Below are 12,836 nucleotides of genomic sequence, written 5' to 3'. Positions count from 1 at the left end.
CTAACCAAGGTTACAGCAAAGTCTGCAATGAAACTATGGATTACTCAACGAATAGGGGTAACTTGTAAAACAAAAAGAAAACTGTATCTGTGAGTCCAAAACAGTTTTGGTGTTGATGCTATAGCACGTTACAAGAAATACTGCAAAATATTAAAGACTGGAATACGAACATCAAAGCAAATATATTACAAGGAAAGATAGTCATATCAGATAACAAAATAAAGACAATGTGGGATATAGTGAAGGAGGAGACCAGTAGAACCAGAAATCAAGAGGGGAAAATAGCATTAAGAGTAAATGATACATTGGTAACAGATGTATATAGTGTTGCAGAACTTTTTAACAAACATTTTATAACTGTTGCTGAAAAGATAGGATTGTCAGGTTCTGTAGATGCTGCTATGGAATACCTCAGACCAGACATTTCAAGTGACTTCAATAATATGAATTTGACCCTCACTACCCTAGCAGAAATATTGTCCATCATAAAATCTCTGGCCGCGCGGTTAGAGATGCCATGTCACTGACTGCACAGCCCGTCCTGCCACAGGTTTGAGTCGTCCCTCGGGCATGGGTGTGTGTGTGTATGTGTTGTTCTCAGTATAAGTTAGTTTAAATAATGTGTAAGTTTAGGGACCAATAATCTCAGCAGTTTGGTCCCTTAGAAATTCACACACATTTGAACATTTTGAACATAAAATCTTCAAAATCAAAAACATCTAGTGGGTATGATGAAATATCAACAAAGTCAATTAAAGAATGTGATTCTGAGTTAAGTAACATATTAAGCTATCTGTGTAACCAATCGTTTATTAGAGGAATATTTCCTGAATGGTTGAAATATGCTGAAGTTGGGCCACTGTTTAAGAAGGGAGATAAAGAAATAGTATCAAATTTCTGTCCAATTTCACTCTTGCCAGAATTCTCAAAAATTTTATGACAGGTAATGTACAGTCGGCTTTACAACCATCATATCACAAATAACATACTGTCAAAGTGGCAGTTCGAATTTCTAAAGGGTTCTGATATTGAGAAGGCTGTCTACACTTACAGTGAAAATTTACTTAACTCATTAGACAAAAAATTGCTGGCATCTGGCATATTTTGTGATCTGTCAAAGGTATTAGACTGTCCAAATCACAATAACTTTTTAAGTAAGTTAGAATATTATGGTGTAACAGGAAATGTTGCAAAATGGTTCAAATCTTATATCTCTGGCAGGAAACAAAGGGTGTTACTAGGAAAGAGACATGTATCAAGCTATCACGCATCATCCAACTGGGAACTAATAACTTGTGGGGCCCCACAACGTTCCATTTTGGCCCGCCCCTTACTTTTTCTCATGTTTATCAATGACCTTTCATCAGTAACATTACCAGATGCCCAGTTTGTTTTGTTTGTCAATGATACAAACATTGCAATAAATAGCAAATCAAGTGTAGTCTTAGAAAGATCTGTTAATAAAATATTTGTGGACATTAATAACTGATTCCTAGCCAATTCTTTGTCACTAAACTTTGGAAAAACATACTACGTGCAGTTCAGAACTTGTAAGGGGTGTCTCACGAGCAGTGTGCGATTTGCAGGGGGGGATGGGGGGGATTTCCCCCCCTCTGCATCAGACCATCCCCTCCTCTGTTTTTAGTTTATGCATCCCAACCTGGGATGTTTATTTCCCAAGCACTGGAGTAAAACTTTACATATAATTTAAAGTTGTGGATCCGAACACTGAAAGTTTTTAATACATCTTACTATTAACACTATTAATATGTTTGAGTTTTCCATCATCAAAATAAGTACAGCTTTCCACAAATGTGCCTCTACTTTTTGAATTCCCCTTGTATATCTGTATGTAGAGGATTTTGTAAATAAGCTTTACCTATAATGTACTTTTAAAGATATAACAAGTGATGGCTTTTCTGATAGTGCATACGCGTGAATAGTGAGTTTCGGCATTAACATCTATTTATAAATAGCTGTTTAACCATGCATAACGCCACGGTCCAAGCTAGTAACATATATAATTCTAATAACCCCGAAGACATCCCCCCCACTGGTAAAAGCACAAATCGCACCCTGCTCACAAGTATATGCCTAACATACCATGACAAGCAGATAGAAGAAGTGGACAGTGTTAAATTCTTGGGATTATAGCCTGATAATAAATTCAACTGGTAGGAGCACATCACAGAACTGCTGAAGCATCTTAACAAATCTCTATTTGCAATGCAAATTGTGTCAGACATAGGGGATATAAAAGTGAAAAAGCTGGTATACTATGCTTACTTTCATTCCTTAATGTCATAGGGGATTATTTTTTGGGGTAATTCATCAAGCCAAGCTAAAGTTTCCCAGGCACAAAAACATGCAATAAGAATTATATGTGGTGCAAATTCAAATACATCCTGCAGAAGCCTGTTTAGAGAACTAGGGATACTAACTACTACTTCCAATATATTTATTCCTTAATGAAATTTGTCATTAAAAATATATCACTTATTCAAACTAACAGCTCAATTCATGGAATCAGTACTAGAAATAAGAATAATCTTAAAGGATTTAAAGTCACTTACTCTAGTACAAAAAGATGTGCATTATTCAGCAACACACATTTTTAATAACTTGGCAGCAGCCATAAAAAGCTTAACACCCAATGAAATTCAGATGGAATCCGGGTACTGCTGTGCAAGACTCACAGTCCCCCCTTGGCTGTCGAACTTACTTGGAGTTGCTTATATATGTTGTTCTTGTTGTGGTCTTTAGTCCTGAGACTGGTTTGATGCAGCTCTCCATGCTACTCTATCCTGTGCAAGCTTCTTCATCTCCCAGTACTTACTGCAACCTACATCCTTCTGAATCTGCTTAGTGTATTCATCTCTTGGTCTCCCTTTAGTATTCACCTCTTGGTCTCCCTCTACGATTTTTACCCTCCACGCTGCCCTCCAGTACTAAATTGGTGATCCCTTGATGCCTCAGAACATGTCCTACCAACCGATCCCTTCTTCTGGTCAAGCTGTGCCACAAACTCCTCTTCTCCCCAATTCTATTCAATACCTCCTCATTAGTTATGTGATCTACCCATCTAATCTTTGGCATTCTTCTGTAGCACCACATTTCGAAAGCTTCTATTCTCTTCTTGTCCAAACTATTTATCGTCCATGTTCCATTTCCATAAATGGCTACACTCCATACAAAGACTTTCAGAAACGACTTCCTGACACTTAAATCTATACTCGATGTTAACAAATTTCTCTTCTTCAGAAACGCTTTCCTTGCCATTGCCAGTCTACATTTTGTATCCTCTCTACTTCGGCCATAATCAGTTATTTTGCTCCCCAAATAGCAAAACTCCTTTACTACTTTAAGTGTCTCATTTCCTAATCTAATTCCCTCAGCATCACCCACCTTAATTCGACTACATTCCGTTACCCTCATTTTGCTTTTGTTGATGTTCATCTTATATCCTTCTTTCAAGACACTGTCCATTCTGTTCAACTGCTCTTCCAAGTCCTTTGCTGTCTCTGACAGAATTACATTGTCATCGGTGAACCTCCCAAAGTTTTTATTTCTTCTCCATGGATTTTAATACCTACTCCAAATTTTTCTTTTGTTTCCTTTACTGCTTGCTAAATATACAGATTGAATAACATCAGGGAGAGACTACAACCCTGTCTCACTCCCTTCCCAACCACTGCTTCGCTTTCACGCCCCTCGATTCTTATGACTGCCATCTGGTTTCTGTACAAATTGTAAATAGCTATTCACTCCCTGTATTTTGCCCCTGCCACCTTCAGAATTTGAAAGAGAGTATTCTAGTCAACATTGTCAAAAGCTTTCTCTAAGTCTACAAACACTGGAAACGTAGGTTTGCCTTTCCTTAATCTATGTTCTAAGATAAGTCGTAGGGTCAGTATTGCCTCACGTGTTCCAATATTTCTACAGAATCCAAACTGATCTTCCCCGAGGTCAGCTTCTACCAGTTTTTCCATTAGTCTGTAAAGAATTTGCATTAGTATTTTGCAGCCATGACTTATTAAACTGATAGTTCAGTAATTTTCACATTTGTCAATGCCTGCTTTCTTTGGGATTGGAATTATATTCTTCTTGAAGTCTGAGGGTATTTTGCCTGTTTCATACGTCTTGCTCACCAGATGGTAGAGTTTTCAAACTCTTCACGCAGTATCATATCTCCCATTTTATCTTCATCTACATCCTCTTCCATTTCCATAATATTGTCCTCAAGTACATCGTCCTTTCATAAACCCTTTATATACTCCTTCCACCTTTCTGCTTTCACTTATTTGCTTAGAACTGGGTTTCCATCTGAGCTCTTGATATTCATACAAGTGTTTCTCTTTTCTCCAAAGGTCTCTTTAATTTTCCTGTAGGCAGTATCTATCTTACCCCTAGTGAGATAAACCTCTACATCCTTACATTTGTCCTCTAGCCATCCCTGTTTAACCATTTTGCACTTCCTGTCAATCTCATTCTTGAGACGTTTGTATTCCTTTTTGCCTGCTTCATTTACTGCATTTTTATATTTTCTCCTTTCATCAATTAAATTCAATATTTCTCCTGTTACCCAAGGATTTGTACTAGCCCTCGTCTTTTTACCTACTTGATCCTCTGCTGCCTTCACTACTTCATCCCTCAGAGCTAACCATTCTTCTTCTACTGTACTTCTTTCCCCCATTCCTGTCAATTGTTCCCTTATGCTCTCCCTGAAACTCTGTACAACCTTTGTTTCTTTCAGTTTATCCAGGTCCCATCTCCTTAAATTCCCACCTTTTTGCAGTTTCTTCAGTTTTAATCTACAGTTCATAACCAATAAATTGTGGTCAGAGTCCACATCTGCTCCTGGAAACGTCTTACAATTTAAAACCTGGTTCCTAAATCTTTGTCTTACCATTATATAATCTGTCTGAGATCTCACAGTATCTCCAGGCTTCTTCCATGTATACAACCTTCTTTCATGATTCTTGAACCAAGTGTTAGCTATGATTAAATTATGCTCTGAGCAAAACTCTACCAGGCGGCTACCTCTTTCATTTCTTAGCCCCACTCCATATTCACCTACTATGTTTCCTTCTCTCCCTTTTCCTACTCTCGAATTCCAGTCACCCATGACTATTAAATTTTTGTCTCCCTTCACTACCTGAATAATTTCTTTTTATCTCATCGTACATTTCATCAATTTCTTCATCATCTGCAGAGCTAGTTGGCATATAAACTTGGACTACTGTAGTAGGCATGGGCTTCGTGTCTATCTTGGCCACAACAATGTGTTCACTGCCATCTGTAGTAGCTTACCCGCACTCCTATTTTTTTTTATTCATTGTTAAACCTACTCCTGCATTACCCCTATTTAATTTTGTATTTATAACCCAGTATTCACCTGACCAAAAGTCTTGTTGCTCCTGCCACCGAACTTCATTAATTCCCACTATATCTAACTTTAACCTATCCATTTCCCTTTTTAAATTTTTCTAACCTACCTGCCCGATTAAGGGATCAGACATTCCACGCTCCGCTCCATAGAACGCCAGTTTTCATTCTCCTGATAACGACGTCCTCTTGACTAGAGCCTGCCCGGAGATCCACATGGGGGACTATTTTACCTCCGGAATATTTTACCCAAGAGGACACCATCATCATTTAACCATACAGTAAAGCTGCATGCCCTCGGGAAAAATTATGGCTGTAGTTTCCCCTTGCTTTCAACCATTCACAGTACCAGCACAGCAAGGCCGTTTTGGTTAGTTAGAAGGCCAGATCAGTCAATCATCCAGACTGTTGCCCCTGAAACTACTGAAAAGGCTGCTGCCCCTCTTCAGGAACCACACATTTCTCTGGCCTCTCAACAGATACCCCTCTGTTGCGGTTGCACCTATGGTATGGCCATCTGTATCGCTGAGGCACGCAAGCCTCCCCACCAACGGCAAGGTCCATGGTTCATGGGATGGAGGAATATACTACAACCTCCTAAATGTCACTCACACAGGGGTCATAAAGATCAGATGCACAGAGACATTCAGTCATTCTTCTCACACTCCATATGTGAATGAATTGGGAAGAAACCCTAATGACTGGTGCAATTAGTCATACCCTCTGCCAAGCCCTTCATGTTGGTTTGGTGAGCATTGATGTAGTTGTAGTTGTAGATGTGGACATAGATGTGGTTGTAGCTGTAGGTGGTATATGAGGCCTGTCTAAAAAATATCCAACCTTTGATTTTCCCATGCAAAATAGAGACGATAGCACAGCGCCACTGTACACAGTAAAGGAAGAGACCTTTATGTGCATATGTGAATTTTGTCCCCTCCTTCCAGCATGCCAGTCACTGCCTGTCAGTCTGAGTAAGGTGCTACACAACATGCTTGTCGGATTATTTATTCTCTCAAGATGACTGAATGTGTTGAGTGAAGATACTGCATCAAATTTTGTCAGCAGTTTGGCGATTCTCAGAGTGAAACAATTCATAAGATAACAGCAGATGTTTGGAGAAGACGCAATGTGTGTAACACAAATTACGAAGTGGTTCAACCAATTCAGAAATGGCCACTCATCAGTGGAGAGTGACCAGCATTCTGGCAGGCCCCAATATGCTCAGAGTGCAGCTGTTGTTGAGAGGGTGCAAAATTTGGTGACGGCAGATCGTCATTTGACTGTGTGGGAGATTGCCCAACAGGTTGGAGTGAGTAACGATTCTGCGCATTCAGTTTTGTGTGACGATTTGAACACGCACTGAGTGGCTGCGAAATTCGTGCCCGAGTTGTTGTCGCCGGAACAAAAAGACCTCTGTTTTGATGTTGCACAGGATCTTCTGGACACCACCGACACTGATCATGAGTTTCTGAACACCATGATAACTGGATATGAGTCATGGGTGTACAGGTATGACCCAGAAACAAAAAGACAGTCGTCGCAATGGAAGTATCCCTAGTCTCCAAGGCCAAAGAAAGTGTGACACGTGTGGAGCAAAGTCAAGATGGTGCTGACTGTCTTCTTTGATGTCCATGGAATTGTGCATCATGAATACACACTGGAAGGGCAAACAGTGACAAAGGAGTACTATCAAGATGTTCTCCGGTGACTCTGTGCTGCAGTTCGGTGCAAAAGATCAGACGTGGGGACAGCAAAAAACTGACAACTGCATCATGACAATGCCCCCACACATTCATCCCACTTGACCCAAAATTTCTAGGCCAAACATGGATATGCAGCCGTTCACCAACCTCCTTACTCACCAGACATGGCTCCTTGCAACTTCTGGTTGTTTAGGATCCTGTTTTGAGAGTAGAGAAGAGATAATGTGGAACAGGATGACAGAGCTGAACACCATGCCAAAATAAGGCTTCCAGAGGTGTTTCCAGCAGTGGAAGGACTGGTTGGCTAAGTTTTCGCAAGCACAAGGGGCATACTTTGAAGGGGATTAGGGTCCCAATCCTGTCAGATACTCAAAATATATTTTCTGGCCAAAGGTCAGATACTTTTTAGACAGGCCTCATATGTGATTTAACGGGATAAGGAAAGGATGCTGCGACTGCTGGAAACAGCACCACAGTTTACCCCACACCTCATAGCACAACACATGCACTCCATATTAATCCACATATATCCACGTGATGGAAGTTTAAACATTTAAAACGTATTGTGGAAATAAATAAGCTGTGACTGGCAACAGTAAACTTATTGTTTCTATAATGCATAACACTGGCTATTCTGTATTCACTTCTAGGTAACTTTATTCCTTTACCTGATTAAAAATCATTGTTTTTGAGTGGTAATGGTGATATTAGATTAGATTTAGTTTTCATTCCAGTTGATCCGTAGTGAAGAGATCTTCTAGGATGTAGTATGTATCCGAAAAACAAGAATAGGGAATAAATATTTTCAGTGAAAAACAAATGTGCTAATCCCACTCCCAGTGGGAATGGTCAGCATGGATTTCAAATGAATCCAAATAATTGTAACATATTTTCATTTTTGAAGTAATAAACACTAAATAGAAAAATCATTTTACAACACTTATTTACAACTGTCACATTACTGCACTGAATTTGTACAGAAGTAAGATTGTACCAATTGAGTAGAATGACTTGACCACCTATAAATCCTTTAGGCTCCACATAAACTGAACATTATTGCTAGTTAAACTTTTTATGGCTGATGGCAAATTATTGAAAATATGTGTTCCTGAGTAATGGACACCTTTTTGGATCAAAGTAAGGGACTTTAAATCTTTGTGAAGATCATCCTTCTTTGTAGTATTGATTCCATGAAGTGAGTCGTTGGTTTGGAAAAGAGATATATTTTATTGAGCATATTTCTACATCTGAAAGCTGACGTGTATTCATATTTCATGCCAGTCACATAAGAGTGGAACTAGTAGCACCACTATGAGGATGCAGATCAGGTTTGCTTCAAATACACACTGTAACGATTGTGAGCATTAGTTACCTTTGAGATTGGATGTGATGTGATGATGTTAGTAGAGAACTCCTTTAAGGTGACAAAGACTCCTTTATCAGCACTTCAAGGAGTTTGAACAATGTCGTGTAATAGGGCTACTCGAAGCTGGATGTTCCTTCTGTGATATTGCAGAAAAACTTGGCAGCAATTTAGGTCCTGTAGATGATTGCTGGAAGCAGTGGTCATGAGAATGTACGGTCACGAGAAGACCGGGCTCTGGACGGGCACACGGCAATAGCGAGAGAGATGACCGTCACGTTCGGCGTGGGGCTCTGGTGCACCGTACTGCATCTGCAGCAGCAATCTGAGCAGCACTTGGCATCACAGTGACACAGCAAACCGTTACAAATTGGTTACTTCGAGGACAGGTCTGAGCCAGATGCCCTGTAGTGTGAACTGCACTGAGGTCACACCACCAGCATTTGTGACTTCAGTGGTGTCGAGTGAGATCTTGTTGGTAGGCGGGGTGGAGGTCTGTCTGTGTTCTCTGATGAAAGCTGGTTTTCCCTCAGTTCCAGGGATGGTTGTATGTTGGTTGGAAGGAGGCCAGTTTGGGCCTGCAACCAACCTGTCTGTGTGCTAGACACACTGGACCTACACCGAGAGTGATGGCCCCAGGTGAGATTTCGTATGATAGGAGCAGCACATCTGTGGTTATCCCATGCACCCTGACTACAATTTCTGTGGATGCAACCTGTTGTGCTGCTGTTCATAAACAACATTCCACAGGGTGTTTTCCAACAGGATACTGATCAATATACACAGTGTACATAATCAGTGTGTATTGGGAAGCTGTAGTTAACATCCCTAGTTCTCTAAACACACTTCTGAAGGATGTTTTGAGTTCAAACCACAAATAATTCTTATTACACATTTGTGGACCCAGAAAATTTCAGCTCGGTTTGATGAATAACTCAAAAAAGTCCCACAAGACATTATGGAATGAAACGAAGCATAGTATGCCAGCTTTTTAATTTTTATCTCCTCTGTGTCTGACATCACCCACATTGAAAATAGAAATTTGTATAGGTGTGTCAGCAGTTCTGTGGTGTGCTCCTCCCAGATGCATTTATTATCAAATTGTGATCCCGAGAATTTAACGCTGTTTAATTTTCCACCCGTTTGTCATCATATTTTGGGGGTACACTGGTGTGAAACCTCTTAAATATTCTGAACTGCATGTAGTGTATTTTTCCAAAGTTTGTTGACAAAGAATTGGCTGGGAACCATTTGTTAATGTCCATGAAAATTTCGTTAACTCATCTTCCTACAAGAACAATTGATTTGCTATTTATTGCAATGTTTCTATCAGCTACAAACAAAACAAACTTTATATTTGGTAATGTTACTGATGAGAGGTCATAGAGATACACAAGAAAAGTAATGGCTCTAAGATGGAACCTTGGTACACCATATGTAATTAGTTCACAGTTGGATGATATCTGATAGTTTAATAAATATCTCTTTCCTAATGACAACATTTGTTTCCTGTCAGTGATACGGGATTTCAACCACTTTGCATTCATTTATTGTACATCACAGAGCCTATCAAAAAGAAGAACCCCCAGAGATGGAGAGCAAGTTAAGGTAACATTAACAAAGGAGAAGCTTATCTTAAAAACTTCCCCTGTTTCTTTTGGTAACAATAAACTTCACTATACTGCTTGAAACTATTTGTCCTTATGTTAGCTGAATAAATTTGTCGAGATGGATTAGTAGTTCTATTTCTCTGAACAATATTTTGACTTTCTGAATGATGTAGAGATCTTAGTCAAGCACTCTGGATGATTAGCTTAGAATTGCTTTCTCTCTCTCTCTCTCTCTCTCTCTCTCTCTCTCTCTCTCTCTCTCTCTCTCTCTCTCTCTCTCTCTCTCTTTATGTTCTACAGTCATTCTGGATAGACAAGAGTAGACTTTTCATTCCAGCTAGGCACCTGGAAGCATTAGTAGTTACTAATAAATTTTTTCCAAATAATATTATTCAGATTCCCTAACATTAAAATTTTCAGTTATCATTAGAAAATAATGTGTGCTTCACAGGAACCCAAGCCAACAGAGTGTACAAATGGAAGGGAGAGTACTGATGCAATGAGGTGAATAAGAAGCAACATGCAGTTAACTGACACGTGACACTGTATCGACACTCCAGTGGAAACAGAGAAGACCCATCTCTGCAGTCTGCAGTTTGCAGTGACAGCTGAGAGCATCGGGAACTGAGGTTTGAAATTGTAGACCTAAGTATTGTTCTGATGGACAGAAAAATGGAAAAATAAAAAGGTTTGTAAGATATAAAACCAGACCCACAAAGAGAACTATCTGATAATAAAATAATCAAAATATTATTTTCAATTGAAAAATTTGAGTTTTGCAGTGTGAGAGAAAATTTTGAAGGAAATATTGTAAGTTGCTGTTGCAGGTACAGGTATATTTTGAAATGCTGAAGCATTTACTAATAAATTGATGCAGAATTTCTGATCAGCACTTAACCTTTAGGACATAAAATGTGTAGTACTGCTGATAGAACTGCATCAGAGTAAAAATTGATGACATTGGCCTAGCCTTCACAACTAATAGTTCCTTCTTCAGTAAGGAGAGGGGTGTGGGTAGGGGCAGGTTAAAAAGGAGGCCAGGTCACTGAAAGCCCAGAGTTTGCCTCTGTATATGTCTGCTTGTGTCTGTATATGTGTGGATGGATATGTGTGTGTGTGTGCGAGTGTATACCCGTCCTTTTTTCCCCCTAAGGTAAGTCTTTCTGCTCCCGGGATTGGAATGACTCCTTACCCTCTCCCTTAAAACCCAAATCCTTTCGTCTTTCCCTCTCCTTCCCTCTTTCCTGATGAAGCAACCGTTGGTTGCGAAAGCTAGTATTTTGTGTATATGTTTGTGTTTGTTTGTGTGTCTATCGACGTGCCAGCGCTTTTGTTTGATTACAAGATATGATACATAATCACAATAAATTGTATTCATAATGTCATTTGTGTTCTAATTAAATAAAAAGCACACTGTTTCTTGTGCACTGACATAGTTCCATTACACATCACTGAGTGACATGTTACATTTCGGAGCTCTGTTGTGGCAGAGGGTTGGAAACTGCATCAGTGGGGCAGGAAAGTTAACCAATTAATGTGCATGACACGTAATACATCGACCAATATTGAGGATGGAATAAAAGATCCAGAGGTATTACTTTTAAGGATACCCTGATACAATTCCCAGCCACAGACTTCCTTATCAAGAACTTTCCACGAGTGAAAATTTCATTCTGGAAATTCCATATATCTTGTCTCCAACAACAACTGATTTTGTTCCCCATCCTGATTTATTGTAACTTCTGGTGCCTATCATGTGAATTAAACCTTACTGATTTTGTTCACTGTTTAACTGATTTGTCCCTTAAGTTAAATGTGTCGTATGACAATATTTCACTGGTGAAATTTCCCCCAGCCTGAAAAAGATCCCCTGAGTTACAGTGCGCATTGCCGAATGTCAGTATGAGCATGACAATCAAACTAAAAGTTTAACCCCTGGATTCCACAGTACCGTACCCTTCACCATTATTAGACCCACCGTGTGCAACGAACTGTGTCTGTTTTGTAAACAGCCCGCAACATGTGTCAGCAATGTGCAATGTCTGTCACTCCATGAGACAGTGACCTTGTGCTTGTGCTACTGTAACCCTCTAACTCTCGGGCTCACACTCCTCCAAAGAATCAGCCTGTCACCCTGATCATTAACCTTACAAATGCACTTCCACTTTTTCTCTCAGCCCCATCCCTCGCTTCTGAAGAGGTGGTACTGTCATGGGTACTCCCAAATCTGCATTCTTTGGAAATAAATGTTTTTGTACCACTTCTTTATTCTCAATAGCTGTAACACAGTCAGCTTTAGTGATAGCTTCCCGTGCATCCTCCATAATATCTACAGCAAAATTGCTGTCTGCAGTTCCAAACTCCATTAAACAAAACTCTTCAGCACTTGTAATTCTACGTGCATCTGGCCGAGGCTTGACAGTCCCTTAAAGGACACCTGCTATCAGCCAATAGGGTAGAAACTACTGCACTTAAACCACCTGTGTTGCTATATACATCCTTATTTTCTGTTTTCAGCACTACAGATAATTCAGACTTGCATTTTCACAAGATATTGGGGCTCATACATCCATGTTACTCTCCTTACCTTTTATAATGTTACTACTTTCTGCATCTGTGCAAGCACTATCCTTTTTTCTTCATTCCAACTTCTCCAGATTCATCACATTCCTTTCTCCTGGAAGTCTGTTTGTAACCCACCAATAGTAAAACCTTTTCTACCTTTTCTCCATGTATTCTAGAGTAACTCTTCTGTGGAAAGATCAGTTCCTTTCA

The 12,836-nt window shown here is 39.7% G+C and overlaps 1 protein-coding gene across 1 annotated transcript in view; it reads left to right on the top strand.

Moving 5' to 3' along the window:
- Positions 1-10,829, top strand: part of LOC124551132 (gamma-interferon-inducible lysosomal thiol reductase-like) — a 76,799-nt gene extending 65,970 nt beyond the window's left edge. The window contains exon 6 of the mRNA XM_047126093.1: positions 10,513-10,829. Within this exon, the coding sequence (XP_046982049.1) occupies positions 10,513-10,569 (57 nt within the window). The 3' untranslated portion in view covers positions 10,570-10,829. The remainder of the gene's footprint in view (positions 1-10,512) is intronic.
- Positions 10,830-12,836: the final 2,007 nt, after the last annotated feature.

Source organism: Schistocerca americana, chromosome 9 (genome assembly GCF_021461395.2).
Source record: "Schistocerca americana isolate TAMUIC-IGC-003095 chromosome 9, iqSchAmer2.1, whole genome shotgun sequence".
NCBI lineage: Eukaryota > Metazoa > Arthropoda > Insecta > Orthoptera > Acrididae > Schistocerca > Schistocerca americana.
This window is presented reverse-complemented; position numbering and strand designations above follow the sequence as displayed.